This window comes from Cherax quadricarinatus, chromosome 3 (assembly GCF_038502225.1).
Source record: "Cherax quadricarinatus isolate ZL_2023a chromosome 3, ASM3850222v1, whole genome shotgun sequence".
NCBI classification, from domain to species: domain Eukaryota; kingdom Metazoa; phylum Arthropoda; class Malacostraca; order Decapoda; family Parastacidae; genus Cherax; species Cherax quadricarinatus.
In genome coordinates this window covers 31,094,860-31,114,870 of record NC_091294.1, presented here as the reverse complement: position 1 = coordinate 31,114,870, position 20,011 = coordinate 31,094,860, and the positions used below count along the sequence as shown (strand labels likewise).

General features: G+C 46.2%; 1 protein-coding gene across 4 annotated transcripts in view; it reads left to right on the top strand.

The window, feature by feature from the left end:
* The window catches only part of LOC128684074 (cell adhesion molecule Dscam2), a 1,056,358-nt gene that overhangs the window by 924,078 nt on the left and 112,269 nt on the right, over positions 1-20,011 (top strand). For 3 of the 4 annotated variants that reach the window (XR_011392763.1, XM_070091160.1, XM_070091153.1), the window contains exons 11-14: positions 999-1,261; positions 5,746-5,907; positions 10,095-10,379; positions 12,219-12,338. Coding sequence is in view for 3 of the 4 variants with exons in the window: in XM_070091160.1 (XP_069947261.1) it covers positions 999-1,261; positions 5,746-5,907; positions 10,095-10,379; positions 12,219-12,338 (830 nt within the window). In the remaining variant the exon portion in view is untranslated. Of the gene's footprint in view, positions 1-998; positions 1,262-5,745; positions 5,908-9,401; positions 9,687-10,094; positions 10,380-12,218; positions 12,339-20,011 lie in introns of all 4 variants that reach the window. The other variant, XM_070091155.1, reaches the window with a different exon arrangement.

Genomic DNA, 20,011 nt, shown 5'->3' with positions numbered 1-20,011 from the left:
TCACTGGTCATGTACTCATCACTGGTCATGTACTCATCACTGGTCATGCACTCATCACTGGTCATGCACTCATCACTGGTCATGTACTCATCACTGGTCATGTACTCATCACTGGTCATGTACTCATCACTGGTCATGTACTCATCACTGGTCATGTACTCATCACTGGTCATATACTCATCACTGGTCATGTACTCATCACTGGTCATGTACTCATCACTGGTCATGTACTCATCACTGGTCATATACTCATCACTGGTCATGTACTCATCACTGGTCATGTACTCATCACTGGTCATGTACTCATCAATAATCTTGAAGTGATGAGCATCATCGCCATAATAAACACTTGTGTTGCAGGTACCGTTGTGACGCCATAATAAACACTTGTGTTGCAGGTACCGCTGTGTGACGCCATAATAAACACTTGTGTTGCAGGTACCGCTGTGTGACGCCATAATAAACACTTGTGATGCAGGTACCGCTGTGTGACGCCATAATAAACACTTGTGTTGCAGGTACCGCTGTGTGACGCCATAATAAACACTTGTGATGCAGGTACCGCTGTGTGACGCCATAATAAACACTTGTGATGCAGGTACCGCTGTGTGACGCCATAATAAACACTTGTGATGCAGGTACCGCCGTGTGACGCCATAATAAACACTTGTGTTGCAGGTACCGCTGTGTGACGCCATAATAAACACTTGTGTTGCAGTTACCGCTGTGTGACGCCATAATAAACACTTGTGTTGCAGGTACCGCTGTGTGACGCCATAATAAACACTTGTGTTGCAGTTACCGCTGTGTGACGCCATAATAAACACTTGTGTTGCAGGTACCGCTGTGTGACGCCATAATAAACACTTGTGTTGCAGGTACCGCTGTGTGACACCATAATAAACACTTGTGTTGCAGGTACCGCTGTGTGACACCATAATAAACACTTGTGTTGCAGGTACCGCTGTGTGACACCATAATAAACACTTGTGTTGCAGGTACGTGAAGGGGCAGTACGTGTCGGCACACGGGGAGGTGATCAGTCACGTGAACATCTCTACGGTGCACGTGACGGACGGGGGTACGTACGCGTGCACGGCGGAGAACAGTGCCGGCAGCGTGGTGCACTCAGCACGTCTTAACGTGTACGGCCCCCCGCACGTGCGTCCCATGGGGCAGGTGTCTGCTGTAGCGGGGGAGACCTTCCTTGTTACGTGCCCCGTCTCCGGCTACCCCGTGCACAAGATCACCTGGAGGAAAGGTACGTCTGTCTACCCCGTGCATAAAGTCACCTGGAATAAAGGTATGTCACCCTACCCCGTGCACAAGATCACCTGAAGGAAAGGTACGTCCGTCTACTCCGTGCACAAGATTACCTGGAGGAAAGGTACGTCTGTCTACCCCGTGCACAAGATCACTTGGAGGAAAGATACGTCTGTCTACCCCGTGCACAAGATCACCTGAAGGTGAGGTACGTCTCACTACCCCGCGCACAAGGTCACCTGGATGAAAGGTACGTCTCGCTACCCCGTGCACAAGGTCACCTGGAGGAAAAGTACGTCTGTCTACCCCGTCCACAAGGTCACCTGGAGGAAAGGTACATCTCACTACCCCGTGCACAAGATCACCTGGAGGAAAGGTACCTTACCCTACCTCGTGCACAAAACCACCTGAAAGAAAGGTACGTCTCACTACCCCGTGCATAAGGTCACCTGGAGGAAAGGTACGTCTCCCTGACCCGTGCACAAGATCACCTGGAGGAAAGGTACGTCTCCCTGACCCGTGCACAAGATCACCTGGAGGAAAGGTACGTCTCCCTGACCCGTGCACAAGATCACCTGGAGGAAAGGTACGTCTCCCTGACCCGTGCACAAGATCACCTGGAGGAAAGGTACGTCTCCCTGACCCGTGCACAAGATCACCTGGAGGAAAGGTACGTCTCCCTGACCCGTGCACAAGATCACCTAGAGGAAAGGTACGTCTCCCTACCCCGTGCACAAGATCACCAGGAGGAAAGGTACGTCTCCCTACCCCGTGCACATGATCACCTGAAGGAAAGGTACGTCTCCCTGACCCTTGCACAAGATCACCTGAAGGAAAGGTACGTCTCCCTGACCCGTGCACAAGATCACCTGGAGGAAAGGTACGTCTCCCTGACCCGTGCACAAGATCACCTGGAGGAAAGGTACGTCTCCCTGACCCGTGCACAAGATCACCTGGAGGAAAGGTACGTCTCCCTACCCCGTGCACAAGATCACCTAGAGGAAAGGTACGTCTCCCTACCCCGTGCACAAGATCACCTGGAGGAAAGGTACGTCTCCCTACCCCGTGCACAAGATCACCTGGAGGAAAGGTACGTCTCCCTACCCCGTGCACAAGATCACCTGAAGGAAAGGTACGTCTCCCTGACCCTTGCACAAGATCACCTGAAGGAAAGGTACGTCTCCCTGACCCGTGCACAAGATCACCTGAAGGAAAGGTACGTCTCCCTGACCCGTGCACAAGATCACCTGGAGGAAAGGTACGTCTCCCTGACCCGTGCACAAGATCACCTGGAGGAAAGGTACGTCTCCCTGACCCGTGCACAAGATCACCTGGAGGAAAGGTACGTCTCCCTGACCCGTGCACAAGATCACCTGGAGGAAAGGTACGTCTCCCTGACCCGTGCACAAGATCACCTGGAGGAAAGGTACGTCTCCCTGACCCGTGCACAAGATCACCTGGAGGAAAGGTACGTCTCCCTGACCCGTGCACAAGATCACCTGGAGGAAAGGTACGTCTCCCTGACCCGTGCACAAGATCACCTGGAGGAAAGGTACGTCTCCCTACCCCGTGCACAAGATCACCAGGAGGAAAGGTACGTCTCCCTACCCCGTGCACAAGATCACCTAGAGGAAAGGTACGTCTCCCTACCCCGTGCACAAGATCACCTGGAGGAAAGGTACGTCTCCCTACCCCGTGCACAAGATCACCTGAAGGAAAGGTACGTCTCCCTGACCCTTGCACAAGATCACCTGAAGGAAAGGTACGTCTCCCTGACCCGTGCACAAGATCACCTGGAGGAAAGGTACGTCTCCCTGACCCGTGCACAAGATCACCTGGAGGAAAGGTACGTCTCCCTGACCCTTGCACAAGATCACCTGAAGGAAAGGTACGTCTCCCTGACCCGTGCACAAGATCACCTGGAGAAAAGGTACGTCTCCCTGACCCGTGCACAAGATCACCTGAAGGAAAGGTACGTCTCCCTACCCCGTGCACAAGATCACCTGGAGGAAAGGTACGTCTCCCTGACCCGTGCACAAGATCACCTGGAGGAAAGGTACGTCTCCCTGACCCGTGCACAAGATCACCTGGAGGAAAGGTACGTCTCCCTGACCCGTGCACAAGATCACCTGGAGGAAAGGTACGTCTCCCTGACCCGTGCACAAGATCACCTGGAGGAAAGGTACGTCTCCCTGACCCGTGCACAAGATCACCTGGAGGAAAGGTACGTCTCCCTGACCCGTGCACAAGATCACCTAGAGGAAAGGTACGTCTCCCTACCCCGTGCACAAGATCACCAGGAGGAAAGGTACGTCTCCCTACCCCGTGCACATGATCACCTGAAGGAAAGGTACGTCTCCCTGACCCTTGCACAAGATCACCTGAAGGAAAGGTACGTCTCCCTGACCCGTGCACAAGATCACCTGGAGGAAAGGTACGTCTCCCTGACCCGTGCACAAGATCACCTGGAGGAAAGGTACGTCTCCCTGACCCGTGCACAAGATCACCTGGAGGAAAGGTACGTCTCCCTACCCCGTGCACAAGATCACCTAGAGGAAAGGTACGTCTCCCTACCCCGTGCACAAGATCACCTGGAGGAAAGGTACGTCTCCCTACCCCGTGCACAAGATCACCTGGAGGAAAGGTACGTCTCCCTACCCCGTGCACAAGATCACCTGAAGGAAAGGTACGTCTCCCTGACCCTTGCACAAGATCACCTGAAGGAAAGGTACGTCTCCCTGACCCGTGCACAAGATCACCTGGAGGAAAGGTACGTCTCCCTGACCCGTGCACAAGATCACCTAGAGGAAAGGTACGTCTCCCTACCCCGTGCACAAGATCACCAGGAGGAAAGGTACGTCTCCCTACCCCGTGCACATGATCACCTGAAGGAAAGGTACGTCTCCCTGACCCTTGCACAAGATCACCTGAAGGAAAGGTACGTCTCCCTGACCCGTGCACAAGATCACCTGGAGGAAAGGTACGTCTCCCTGACCCGTGCACAAGATCACCTGGAGGAAAGGTACGTCTCCCTGACCCGTGCACAAGATCACCTGGAGGAAAGGTACGTCTCCCTACCCCGTGCACAAGATCACCTAGAGGAAAGGTACGTCTCCCTACCCCGTGCACAAGATCACCTGGAGGAAAGGTACGTCTCCCTACCCCGTGCACAAGATCACCTGGAGGAAAGGTACGTCTCCCTACCCCGTGCACAAGATCACCTGAAGGAAAGGTACGTCTCCCTGACCCTTGCACAAGATCACCTGAAGGAAAGGTACGTCTCCCTGACCCGTGCACAAGATCACCTGGAGGAAAGGTACGTCTCCCTGACCCGTGCACAAGATCACCTGGAGGAAAGGTACGTCTCCCTGACCCTTGCACAAGATCACCTGAAGGAAAGGTACGTCTCCCTGACCCGTGCACAAGATCACCTGGAGGAAAGGTACGTCTCCCTGACCCGTGCACAAGATCACATGGAGGAAAGGTACGTCTCCCTGACCCGTGCACAAGATCACCTGGAGGAAAGGTACGTCTCCCTGACCCGTGCACAAGATCACCTGGAGGAAAGGTACGTCTCCCTGACCCGTGCACAAGATCACCTGGAGGAAAGGTACGTCTCCCTGACCCGTGCACAAGATCACCTGGAGGAAAGGTACGTCTCCCTGACCCGTGCACAAGATCACCTGGAGGAAAGGTACGTCTCCCTGACCCGTGCACAAGATCACCTGGAGGAAAGGTACGTCTCCCTACCCCGTGCACAAGATCACCAGGAGGAAAGGTACGTCTCCCTACCCCGTGCACAAGATCACCTAGAGGAAAGGTACGTCTCCCTACCCCGTGCACAAGATCACCTGGAGGAAAGGTACGTCTCCCTACCCCGTGCACAAGATCACCTGGAGGAAAGGTACGTCTCCCTACCCCGTGCACAAGATCACCTGAAGGAAAGGTACGTCTCCCTGACCCGTGCACAAGATCACCTGGAGGAAAGGTACGTCTCCCTGACCCGTGCACAAGATCACCTGGAGGAAAGGTACGTCTCCCTGACCCGTGCACAAGATCACCTGGAGGAAAGGTACGTCTCCCTGACCCGTGCACAAGATCACCTGAAGGAAAGGTACGTCTCCCTGACCCGTGCACAAGATCACCTGGAGGAAAGATACGTCTCCCTGACCCGTGCACAAGATCACCTGGAGGAAAGGTACGTCTCCCTGACCCGTGCACAAGATCACCTGGAGGAAAGATACGTCTCTGTTCTTTAACATCATAAGTATTAAGATCGTATAATTAAGTCGTATTGTTATTTATTTATTTGTTTTCCATATTTAATAGATTATATTATTCAATTCCCATTATATTTTAATGTTAAATATACTTTAAAATTCAATTCTATTTTCCCCATTCCATTAACAGCTGTTGTTTTGCCACAAGATCAACACAAGAGATTTTGTGTTTCCACGAGTGTTCTTTGTGTCTGCCACACAGACGGAGTGAGGCTGCCGACTACCCACAGGCAGAGAGTCTACCCGAACGGCACACTGGTGGTGGAGCAGGTTACCCGAGGCGCTGACGATGGACAGTACACCTGCACGGCCTCCACCAGGCAGGGCCAGTCAGAGAGCCAACACCTCACCGTCCGTGTTATGGGTACGTCCATGGGATGGGTCTTGAAGGCTGCATGGATAAGGGTCCTGAAGACTGTATGGGTAAGGGTCTTGAAGGCTGCATGGGTAATTGTCCTGACGAGTGCACGGGTAATGGTCTTGAAGGCTTCTTTTTCCCAATGGGTCCTGAAGTTTCCATGGTTAAGGGTCCTGAAGGCTTCATAGGTAAGGGTCCTGAAGGTTACATAGGTAAGGGTCTTGAAAAAGCTTAATGGGTAAGGGTCCTGAAGGCTTCTTGGGTAAGGCATCCTTGAGAATGTTCCTGGGCCATCCAGGGCTAAGGTCTTGAAGAGTCCGGGGAAAGGGCCCTGAAGCAAGGGTTCTGGGCTTGTGCTAATGAAGCAAGGGCATAGAGGAGAGCCCATAGCTGAAGCCTTGCTCTCTGACTCACGCACCTGTACTTCATCCGTTTCCAACCTTCTTGATCGAGACGTATTAGTGTAGGAAGGATCCTGGGGGCGTACTAGTGTAGGAAGAGTCCTGGGGGCGTACTAGTGAAGGAAGTGTCCTGGGAGCGTACTAGTGAAGGTAGAATCCTGGGGGCGAACTAGTGAAGGAAGGATCCTAGGGGTGTACTAGTGAAGGAAGGATCCTAGGGGCGTACTAGTAAATGAAGGGTTCTGGGGGCATACTAGTGAAGGAAGAATAATGGGGTCGTACTAGTGAAGGAAAGGTCCTGGGGCGTACTAGTGAAGGAAGAATCCTGGGGGCGTACTAGTGAAGGAAGGATCCTAGGGTCGTACTAGTGAAGGAAGGGTCCTGGGGGCGTACTAGTGAAGGAAGAATCCTGGGGGCATACTAGTGAAGGAAGGGTCCTGGGGGCGTACTAGTGAAGGAAGAATCCTAGGGGGGTACTAGTGAAGGAAGGATCCTAGGGGCGTACTAATGAAGGAAGGATCCTAGCGGTGTACTAGGGAAGGAAGGATCCTAGGGGCGTACTAGTGAAGGAAGGATATTAGGGGCGTACTAGTGAAGGAAGGATCATAGGGGCGTACTAATGAAGGATCCTAGGGGCGTACTAGTGAAGGAAGGATCCTAGGGACGTACTAGTGAAGGAAGGATCCTAGGGGCGTACTAGTGAAGGAAGGATCCTAGGAGCGTACTAGTGAAGGAAGGATCCTAGGGGCTTGGTCCTCCAGTTTTTGCACTAATCTCTTGTGTGAAACTGTGTCAAGCGCCTTCTTGCAGTCCAAGAATATGCAATCCACCCACCCCTATCTCTCTTGTCTTACTGCTGTCACCATTTCATAGAACTCCAGTAGGTTTGTGACACAGGATTTCCCGTCCCTGAAACCATGTTGGCTGCTGTTGATGAGATCATTCCTTTCTAGGTGTTCCACCACTCTTCTGATAATCTTCTCCATTATTTTGCATACTATACATGTCAGTGACACTCGTCTGTAGTTTAGTGCTTCATGTCTGTCTCCTTTTTTAAAGATTGGGACTACATTTGCTGTCTTCCATGCCTCAGGCAATCTCCCTGTTTCGATAGATGTATTGAATATTGTTGTTAGGGGTACACATAGCGCCTCTGCTCCCTCTCTCAGGACCCATGGGGAGATGTTATCTGGTCCCATTACCTATAAGGTATCTAGCTCATTCAGAAGCCTCTTCACTTCTTCCTCTGTTGTGAGCACTGTGTCCAGCACTTGGTGGTGTGCCCCACCTCTCCGTCCTTCTGGAGCCCCTTCTGTCTCCTCTGTGAACACTTCTTTGAATTTCTTGTTGAGTTCCTCACATACTTCACGGTCATTTCTTGTTGTCTCTCCTCCTTCCTTCCTTAGCTTGATTACCTGGTCCTTGACTGTTGTTTTCCTCCTGATGTGGCTGTATAACAATTTCAGGTCAGATTTGGCTTTCGCTGCTATGTCATTTTCATATTGTAGTTGGGCCTCCCTTCTTATCTGTGCATACGACTGCTCTCCTTATTCTCCTGGGTCCTTTGCCTTCTATATTTCTTCCATTCCCTAGCACACTTGGTTTTTGCCTCCCTGCACCTTTGGGTGAACCATGGGCTCATCCTGGCTTTTTCATTATTCCTGTTACCCTTGGGTACAAACCTCTCCTCAGCCTCCTTGCACATTGTTGCTACATATTCCATCATCTCATTAACTGGCTTCCCTGCCAGTTCTCTGTCCCACTGAACCCAGTTCAGGAAGTTCCTCATTCCCGTGTAGTCCCCTTTCTTGTAGTTTGGCTTCATTCGTCCTGTCCTGGATGGTGGTGGTGGTGGTGCGTGTGTGTGTGTGTGTGTGTGTGTGTGTGTGTGTGTGTGTGTGTGTGTGTGTGTGTGTGTGTGTGTGTGTGTGAGTAACTCACAGTCGTGAAGTAGAGTAAAATATTTTTAAGCTCACGTACATTTATATTTTATAATGTATCGGCTGTATTTTTACCGATACTGATACCATAAAATGGCCGATAACGATATTTCTCGGCACATCCATAATATATATATATATATATATATATATATATATATATATATATATATATATATATATATATATATATATATATATATAATGTATATATATATATATATATATAATACTGCCTTCATTGTTACAGTTAATTAGTTCCAGTGGTGTAGGTACAATGTTCTTGTTCTATAATTTTGTTTTTGTTTTGCTGTTAAATGTAACACAGATTACCTTTGCGTTGGCAACACTCATGAAGGTCTGAACACAAATATATTTATTCAACTGACGATTTAGGTAACGAGTCCATCTCGCCATTATAGACGGAGGATCAAGCCTTCGCTACTCCGTGCGCTGAATGACCCACACGGGTTTGATACTACATATCAATTAGCTGACGGCTGACACATAGATCAGCTGATGATTGCCAACATGCGTATGATGCTCGTTGTCTACATGAATCAGCTGATTTGTCTCAACAAGGACCAGCTGATAGTTGTCAACACAAATCAGGTGTTAGGTATGAAACATGTATCAGCTGTTTACCTTCAAAGGAAGATCAGCTGTTGTTTGTCAAGCTTTGATTACACGTGGTAAGTAGCGCAGATCATTGAATAGTGATACAAATCGAGTTATTGCAAAGTTTGCATGGTATCCAACTTAATTATAGTTAGTGGCCAAACTCATCACTTCTGCTTAGAGCTATGTGGATCATGCATCGGCTTTGGGTTAAGAAAGAATGGAAGATAAAGTTGTCAGCAACGTAGGTTAACATGTAGAGAGGCAGACGGCAGTAGCAGGTAGGCAAGTACATCTTGAGGCCTTAATAGATAGAAAATCCTGAGCAGCAGGTAGACAGGTGCACCTCAAGTTCAAAGATAGACCTCAGAAACAAAGAGAAAGGAGGAACATAGACTTCAACAGTAGGCAGACGTCAGCGGAAGGTTGACAGGCAGACACCAGCAGAGGTAGACGTCAGCAGCAGGCAGACGCCAGTAGTAGGTAGACATGTAGACGTCAGCAGCATGAGGTCAGCATCCTTACAGCGAGTATGTTCCAGTGGCTCCGGTTCTCCAGCCTTTCCACTTTGAGGAGAAGTTACAGGCTGGGGACCGGGCGGGGGTGACCTGTCTAGTCAACAAGGGTGACCCTCCCATCACTTTCACCTGGAGGAAGGATGGCCACTCGATTCAGGAGGTGGAGGGCGTCTCCGTCTCCAGCATGAACGACTTCTCCAGCGCCCTCATGATCAGCAGCCTCACCGCCCTTCACTCCGGAGAGTACACCTGCAGCGCCTCTAACCACTGGGCCAGGGCCAACCTCTCCGCCGCCCTCGCCGTCAATGGTACGCCCTCGTCAGCACACGCCCGCACCTGGGACAGCCGCACCATAACCACAACGACTTAACATAAACCTACGCTTCTTCTCTCTGCTTTTTTCCAGAAATTTGACGTTGTCTGTGTTTAGGTTGATGTTTCCCGAGTAACGTAAAGACGTGGCTACTTACCGCGACTGTTTTTTTCTGCCTGTCTTAATGGCTCCCTCACTTCTATCTACGCCCCCTTTCCTTAGCTATCTGATTAGGCAGTGGATGGCCCCTGCATCACGGGGACCTGACGGGCTCCCTCTTCTTACACATTCCTATGCTTCCTAAAGTCTGCATTCCTGTTTTTTCAGGCTCGTGCATCAACAATACATTTCACGTGTTTATTTCCCGTTTGGTGTGTGTGAGTGTGTGGTGTGTGTGTTGCAGTCCCGCCCCGCCTGGCACGCCTGGCCTTCCCGGAGGGAACCCGCGCGGGGATGCGAACCCAGGCTACTTGTCTCGTGCAGGAGGGAGACCAGCCACTCACTCTCACCTGGCAGAAGGACGGCCGCCCACTCCAATCCAGCCTCGACGTCCGCACCTCTCAACTGGACGCCTTCACTTCCATCCTGGTGATCGACAGAGCTACTGCCGCCCACACCGGCAACTACTCCTGCGCCGCCTCCAACGACGCCCGCACCACCACCACCACCTCGCGCCTGACCGTCAGCGGTAGGCCGCCCACGTCCTACGCCCTCAGAGGCATGACTCAGACACACTAAAAGGGGGACTGGATAGAGTGTAGATAAAATTGAAGCCATTAAAGGCTAGGGAGTGAATAAGATTTGGGTTGAGGGATGCAGCCCCATCAGGTAAGTCTCATAGAGTAGAGCACTTCCTTCCTCTTGACCACAGCCTGACAACACAAGACTTACTCCTGATGACTCTGACACTCCTGATGGCTGTGACACTGCTGATGACTGTGACACTCTCGATGACTATGACACTCTCGATGACACCACTACACACCCCTAGGAGCCATGCCTGTGGCCCATACATAGGACCCATACCGAGGGCCCATCCCACCACGCTCCTGCTCCTCGCTGCCCCACGTACCAAAATCGTCGCTGGGGAAATGACTGTGTTTGGAGACATGTCATTATTTTTTAGTCAGGGCAGAAGGCTAGAGAATATAACTAGTGGATACAGCCTCAGCAACCATGAACTGATATTTTTGGTTTTATCCCATTGATAATTTAATTAGGCCTGACTCAGCAATGCTACTTTCAACACCCTTATTTGTAACGCCAACAGATTTAACATTTTGCCGGTCAAGACAAGAGGAATTTACACTCAAATGTTGACGTTGATGCTTGTGAAGATCTAATCGAGTATACTCTGTGCTGCTTGATCCAGCGCGTCAGTTCTTTCCCCGTGAAGAACTGAATCGTTACGGAACAGCGTTTATTGTGACAACGTTTCACTCTAACTACGTGAGGGCCACCGGGCATGTGTACTGTCTCCGCTTAGCGGACAGAGGATCGAGCCTCAACCATTGATTTACTCACAGGGGTTAAATAAATTTAGCTATTGTCTGCGGTACGCCATTTGGAAGTAATTCTTTGCTTGTCTGTCCTAACTGGGAACAACGCAAGTCATATATGTTGTAAGCAAACCCCAGATGTGAGGCTAAAAATATTTTTAATTAACGAGGCTTTTAACAGTGCACGAGTTCTCAAAGATAACATTTATATTCGGTGCCTCAGTCATGTAAATATATACTGTGATATATCTCTGCCACCATCAGGCTCGCTGGTATTGCATTTTACGAGAGCGGAACACGGGAGACAGACAGATAGCCAGACAGATAGACAGTGTGGGTCTGTGTGTTGACGCCTTCTCTGCAACTTTCCCTTTTGAAAACACACACATGCACTCACATCCCTCACCCATATACGCCCACGCCACCCCTCCCACGTCACCCCTACACATGCCCACGCCACCCTTAACCCCACACGCCACCAAAACTCACGCCCACGATACACCAACCACACACGCCGACCCTACCCACTGCCCGGGTCGACGCACGACAACCATATAACAGTAACTTTAAGTTTTCAGCCTCTTGTCAGTCTTGTTAATGTTGTCTTATCTGCTGTGCCTGAAGAATATCCATATTATTTAGTATATAAATGATGTAATCTAATAAATATTCCACATCAGGCTTAGGAGTAATATTCTAAAATTTTATCTTAATACCTTAGTCAGTTCCAGAAGTGTATTGTAATGGCACAACTAAAATGAAACTCGAATTTTAATAATGTAAATCTCTTATCACACAGTGCATGTGCGAGCTGCCACTCTGTTGACTGTATATATTTATGTAATAACTTTTAAAAATGTTGATGTAATAACTAATGGAAATACCATAAAATTGCAGGAATATTTTATAAAAATATTGATAACTTCATTATTGAATAACATTATAAAAGCATTGCATGGATAAAAATATAATAGAGGTGTTACACTTTGTTGTGGGAATAATGACCTGTGTGTCCACTTGCTACACAGTGCCTCCGGCCTGGATGGTGGAGCCGGCTAGTGCCAGTGTTGCCCTGGGAGGCACCGTTGCACTCCACTGCCTGGCGAACGGGTTCCCCAACCCCACCATCGCCTGGCGCAAGGAAACTGGTGAGTTTACATACGGGTTGAGAACGTTTCCAGGTGCTTGTTTTAGTTACTGTTGACTCCTCGTTTTCTACATTCTCTCTTTCCTGTTCAAGCGAACCTATCATATGCTTTTCCTTTTTTTTAAAGATAATGTATGTTTTGTTTAGAAAATCTACTATATATATATATATATATATATATATATATTATATATATATATATATATATATATATATATATGTCGTGCCGAATAGGCAGAACTTGCGATCTTGGCTTAGATAGCAACGCTCATCTTGCCATATAGGACAAGTGAAAATTTGTGTATGCAATAATTTCGCCAAAATCATTCTGAACCTAACAAAAAAAATATTTCACTGTTTTGTTTAGTATTAAATTATTGTAAAGAAATCTAAAATATATTTAGTTGGGTTAGGCTAAAATAAATTGTTCTTGTTATAATAAGGTTAGGTACGATTTTTTTTTTTTTTTTTTTTTTCAACAATGCAAAGTTTTAAGTTTTGATAGTAGGAACTTTTTTTTTCTTCAGATAAGAAACTTAATAAATCATCAACAGGAACTTTCGTAAACAAGGAAGTAACATCAAAACTAACCATGTTAAAATCATTTAGGTTTTAATTTATCAACCAAGATGTTGTTTTTAACAAAAGTTAGAAATTTTGCCAACAATAGGGCTCATATCAACAAGCCATAGAAACTTTTGGAGCTTGACTGGATTCCCTGGTTTGTGTGTTTTTATTAGTCTACATTTGGATTAGTGGAAGTAAATTGTTTGACTAATTCATCTTTGCCTTTCAGTAGAAGTTTTATTGTTTTATTGAAATTGCTGTTATTTCTAGGGGATTTTTCTAAGTTTAGAATAGGTTTCAGTTTAAGAGATTATTCATTTTTTCTTGGTAATCAATAATTATTATTGCATTTAAGAGTGGTTGTTTTGCATGAAATTACTGTGATCTATATATATATATATATATATATATATATATATATATATGTCAATAGGCAGAACTTGCGATTTGAGCATTTTCATTGTTATGAGACATACAAGTAGGGAACAGGATGAAGTTGGAGCCATCTGTGGGCCAGCATTTTCATTTGATCAACTGACTTTATCTCGTTGACATCATTATCCTGTACGAATGTGTTCCATACTCGAGTCATCCTGGGTATGTATGATCTCAGATGGAGTGATGTTCTGGAGAAGGGTACAGCCAGAGTGAAGTTGCTGCTTTCTGCCCGTCTTGTGGCATAAAAGCTTGTTTCATGCTGTCCTCGAAGTGGATCCAAGTGTGGTATTTTGACAATATTGGCCTTGTACATAACAGTAAGGCCACCCACATCCCTCCTATGTTGAAGGCTCTACTGAAATGACAGATCTATCCAAGATGGGTCCAGGCGAGAGACGAGACGTCTTGCTCTGTTCTCTACTCTGTCAAGCAGTCGCAGATGAGAGGGGGGCCAGGCAAACCAAGAAAGTGGAGCATACTCAAGGTGTGAGCGTACTTGTGCCTCGTACAGGATCTTGCAACCCCTACTGTCAAGCAGATGCGAGATACGGCGAAGTGCTGTAAGCTTCCTGGCTGCCTTGTTTGCAAGATTTACAACATGGTTCTTCATGGTTAGTTTGGAGTCAAATTTCACCCCAAGGATATCAACTTCTTCTCCAGGTGCCAACACCCTCCCATTCATCCTTACTACTGCACCAGCATTACCATCATGGTGCCTAGAGACGATCATCATTTGCGTTTTCTCAGGTGCAAATGTTACCTGCCATCTATTTCCCCAAGCTGATATAGCTCTCAGCTGGTGATTGATGTAGCTTAGAGCAGCTGGCATTTCTTTTGGATAAGTGAATGTCAGTGTACAGTCGTCTGCATATGCATGTGATTCTGGGATGAGATGAAGAAGGTCGTTGAAGTAGACATTCCATAACAATGGACCCAGCACGCTTCCTTGTGGAACACTTGCCCCAATAGGATGTCTTGCTGATTCCGTTCCATTGAGAACTACACTTAGAGATCTACCATGAAGGTAATCACTAAGGAGACATAGCGTAGAGCCTGCAATTCCCATTGCTTGGAGTTTTGCTAAGAGGCCCTGGTGCCACACCCGGTCGAAAGCGCCAGCAATGTCCAGTGCTACCACACAGCTGACTTTGGATTCATCTAGTGACTGGTGCCACTTAGTGGAGAGGTTTAATAACAGATCAGCAGCAGAATAACCTTTCCTGAAGCCATATTGACGATCACAAAGTAGTGAGTGGTAGTCAAAAAACTCTGTCATTTGTCTTGAGATTATTGTCTCAAGGATCTTACCAGTGATTGACAGGAGTGACACTGGTCTGTAGTTGCTGATTTCTGCTCTGCTCTTCTTTTTGTGAACAGGGACTACATTTGCCTCTTTCCATAGAGAGGGCCATTTACACTGTACTAGGCATTGCTGAAAGATGCGAGTTAGAGGTGCTGCTAGCTGGTCTGCTCATCTTCGAAACAATCTTGGGCTCAACTTGTCTGGCCCACAGCCTTTTCTTGGTCAAGCGATTTAAGAAGGAAGTGCACCTCCTCCTGCCTTATTGTCACCACCGACAGTTTTGACACAGTTCTTGCAGCTAGCCAAGGAGGGTTTCTTGCTGGATCAGGAACTTGCATTTTGGTAGCAAAGTGTTCAGCAAAGAGGTCCGCCTTCTCTTGACTACTAGTAGAGGTGGTCCCATCCTCTCGATTTAGAGGTGGAATAAGTTCATCAGGCAGATAACCTTGTCTGTCCTTGACCAGGGACCACCAGGTTTTGGAGCCTACCCTACCTGATGCTAGCTTTATTTTAGTGTCCACCTCACATTTAGCAATGGCCCACTTTTGAACATCACCCATATGCCTACAGGCTTGCGTGTACAAGTTCCTGTTATAGGTGGTAGGATGTCTCTTATACCTTCGCCATGCTTTGTACTTAGCAGTAGCAGCCTCTCTACAACGAAAGCCAAGCCAAGGCTGATCTGTAGGCTTCGTCACATATTGCCGGTGAGGAATGTGTTTTTGTTGTAGATTAAGGATGTGTCCAGTGAAGGCTTTCACTTGGTTGTCAACATCCCCTTGGAGAAGAGCATTCCAATCGGTGGTGGCGAGCTCAGAGCAAAGGGCTGGCCAATTACCTCTTTCCCATAGCCAGGTTGTGCGTGTGGACTCCTCACCTCGTTCTGTTGCGATCTTATGTGTCGTAAAAACAGCCTTGTGGTCAGACGATTCAACGTAGCCGAGGGGTTGACAAGTGACTATGCCTTCTGCCAGATCACTCACTACTGGGTCAAGGGAGGAGCCAGAGATATGAGTAGGGAAATCAACAAAGTTTCTCATGTCAAACACTGCAAGAAGGTCATCAAAGTCCCTCTGTATAAGGTGCTGGTTGAGGTCACCAACAATTATAATATGTTGACAGTTGTGTTGTAGCAAAATTAAAAATTTTTACATTAACATTAATGAAAAAAATATATCTTTAAATGTATAAGAGAAAATTTTAGAAAGGACTTAATTTTAAATGAGTTCTTGCTAATTGACCAGTTTTACATATTCGGCACGACATATATATATATATATATATATATATATAATATATATATATATATAATATATATATAATATATATATATATATATATATATATATATATATATATATGCAATAAGATCACAGTAAACAAGTGATTTCAGAATATGCAAAACAACCACTCTGAAAGAATAGATTAATTCCAAGGGCTTTCGTGACTACTCACATTATCAAGGAACTATGAAAGTAAAGCATCCAAGGAAGGTATATAAGGGGTCTGGCCAACACCTCACTATCAGATCCCACAACGGTTAAACACCTGACGCGCGCCGGCCCAGTTGGTCCAGTTGGGCCGGCGCGCGTCAGGTGTTTAACCGTTGTGGGATCTGATAGTGAGGTGTTGGCCAGACCCCTTATATACCTTCCTTGGATGCTTTACTTTCATAGTTCCTTGATAATGTGAGTAGTCACGAAAGCGCTTGGAATTAATCTAATCTTTCAGAGTGGTTGTTTTGCATATATATATATATATATATATATATATATATATATATATATATACACACAGGAGAGATATGTATCTCCAAGTATATATCCAGCGAGTGGTGTATATATCTGTACATATGCAATGAGACCCATGTATATCTCAGTGCATATTTGCCGAGACAGGTATATTCCTCAGTGTGTATACCATGATAATTTACTTTAATTATTTTTTATTGATTAAAGTATTTTTCACTGATAGCGAACAGGTGACACAGCCTTAATGACCCTCGAGTAGTCGACAGTCTTCAAACGCAACAAACCAACCATCAATGAACAATTACCAGCCTTGTCTAAGGTTATAAGAGAATTTACAATCATAAAGCCTATTTAAGTTTTAAAATTAAACTAATTAACTTTAATACAACAGTAATTAGGCTATTTCACTTTATAAGCGACACTCAAATACTGTGTTGGGGAAGAGAACCTTAGTTACCTGTTGTTAAAGGTACTTGGTAATGGAAATTTGGCATAGGTGTGTACTCACCTGATTGTACTCACCTAATTGTGGCCGCATGGGTCGATCCACAGCTCCTCGCCCCGCCTATTCACTGGTGGCTACTATCATACCTCTTCTTCATGCTATGTCTGGATCCTGCCTCCACTACATCACTTCCCAGACTATTCCACATCCTGACTACTTTGTGACTGAAGAAATTCTTCCTAAAATCTCTTGACTCTTCTGAGTCTTCAGCCTCCAATTGTGACCCCTTGTTCTTGTGTTTCCTCTCTGGAATATCCTGTCTCAGTCCATCTTGTCGATTCCTCTCAGTATTTTATATGTCGCAATCATATCCCCCTATATCTCCTGTCCTCCAGCGTCATCAGTAGATTTCCCTTGACCTCTCCTCGTAGGACATACCCCTTAGCTCCGGGACTAGATTCGTTGCAAACCTTTCCACTTACCCTAATTTCTTGAAGTGCTTGTCTAGGTGCAGGTATCAAACTGGTGCTGCATACTCCAATAAAGGCCTAACGTAAATGGTGTACAGGGTCCTGAACGATTCCTTACTGAGATGTCGGATTGCTCTTCTTAGGCTTGCTTAGCGCCCATATGCTGCAGCAGTTATTTGGGTGGTGTTCGCCTCACGAGATGTGATCAGTATTATACTCACCTCAATATCCTTTTCCTTCAGTGAAGTTTGTAGTCTTTGGTCCCCTAGACTGTACTCTGTCTTCGGTCTTCTTTGCCTTTCCTCAATCTTCATGACTTGGTGGGGTTGAACTCTAGGCGTCAGTTTCTGGACCCGGGCCTGCAGCCTGTACATATCCCTTTGTAGTCCTGACTGCTCCTCCTCCGACTGAGTTCTCCTCATTAACCTCACATCGTCTGCAAACACGAACACTTAAAAACATAAGAAAGAAGGAACACTGCAGCAGGCCTACTGGCCCATGTGAGGCAGGTCCTAGTCGCCTACCGGCTTATGCCACTGACCCAACCTAGTCAGGTCAATGTCACATCCACTTAAGGAAGGAGCACGGCATCAGATTTATTAGCACAAGTCAGTCAGGTCCAACTCACACCCACCCACACCCACTCGTGTACTTACCTAACTTATTTTTAAAACTACACAACGTTTTAGCTTCTATGACAATACTCGGAAATTTGTTCCACTCATCCACGACTCTATTACCAAACCAGTGCTTTCCTATATCTTTCCTGAATCTGAATTTTTCCAACTTGAAACCATTGCTGCGAGTCTTATCTTGGCTAGATATTTTTAGAACGCTATTTACATCCCCTTTATTCCTGTCTTCCATTTATACACCTCGATCACATCCCCCTAATTCTACGCCTTTCTAGAGAGTGCAGACTCAGGGCCCTCAGTCTATCCTCATAAGGAAGATTTCTGATACATGGGATCATCTTTGTCATCCTCCTCTGTACGTTTTCCAGAGCATTTATATCCATTCTGTAATACGGTGACCAGAACTGTGCAGCATAGTCTAAATGAGGCCTAACCAAGGATATATAGAGTTGAAGAACAACCTGAGGGCTTCTATTATTTATACTTCTTGATATGAGCCAAGGATTTTGTTCGCTTTATTGTGAGCATTAATCAACTGTTGTCTTGGTTTTAGATTACTGCTAACCAGAACTCCTAAATCCTTTTCGCAATCAGTAATATTAAGATCTACATTATTTAGTTTATATGTGGCATGGTTATTTTCCTGTCCAATATTTAAAACTTTGCATTTGTCTATATTAAACTGCATCTGCGACTTCTCCGACCACTGCATCGGTCTAATTCAAATCATCCTGGAGTGATCTAATGTCTTCATTAGAATGAATTGGATGGCCTATTTTTGTATCATCAGCAGATTTGCTTATGTCACTATTTATTCCCTTGTCTGTATCGTTTATGTAAATTGTGAACAACAAGGCGCTCATTACTGACCCATATGGAACGCCGCTTGTGATTTGCCCCCACTCTGATTTCTCCCCATATATGGAAACTCTCTGCTGCTTATTTGTCAACCATGCCTCCAACCAGGAGAAAATTTCTCCTCCTATTCGTGTGCCTTAAGTTTCCTCAATAGCCTCTCATGTGGAACTCTATCGAAAGCCTTACTGAAGTCCATATACACAATATCATATTCATTACCATGATCTACCTCCTCAAACACCTTAGTGAAAAAAGTTAGTAAATTCGTAAAGCAGGAACGCCCTTTGTAAAACCGTGTTGAGATTCATTAAATAGTTTATGCCTTTCAAAATGGCTGCGAATTGCCCCGGCAGTTACTGATTCCATAATTTTTCCCACTATGAAGGTAAGGTTTATTGGTCTATAGTTCGAAGCTAAGGACCTATCTCTTGCTTTTGTAAATAGGTATTATATTTGTCATTTTCCACTTGTCTGGCATTATGCCAGTTTGTAGAGATATGTTGAAAAGATTAGCCAAAGGATAACTTGACTAGAATTTCAGATAGTTCAATTAGAAACATAGCTAACGTGACAAGGAATACATCTACCTGAACTAGAAATGCAAATGAGTTGGAAATACAAATGAGACAGAAATGCAGCTAATCGAGGTATACAAAAAAGCTTACTGAGCTAGAAACCCAGCTAAGCTATAACAGTTAACTGATCTAAGAAAAAGCTAAGTTGACTATTAAAAGTTAATTTACTAGAAACACAGGATAGACTGAGGGCCCTGAATCTGCACTCTCTAGAAAGGCGTAGAATTAGGGGGGATATAATCGAGGTGTATAAATGGAAAACAGGAATAAATAAAGGGGATGTAAATAGCGTGCTGAAAATTTCCAGCCAAGACAGGACTCGCAGTAATGGTTTCATGTTGGAAAAATTCAGATTCAGGAAGGATATAGGAAAGCACTGGTTTGGTAATAGAGTTGTGAATGAGTGTAACAAACTTCCGAGTACAGTTATTCAGGCTAAAACGTTGTGTAGTTTTAAAAACTTAGATGAATACATAAGTGGGTGTGGGTGGGTGTGAGTTGGACCTGACTAGCTTGTGCTGCTGGGTCTGGTGCCGTGCTCCATCCTTGAGTGGTGACCAAACTGGATGGGTCATTGGGCTTATCCGGAGGGGGGACATGGACCTGCTCCGCATGGGTCAGTAGGCCTGTTG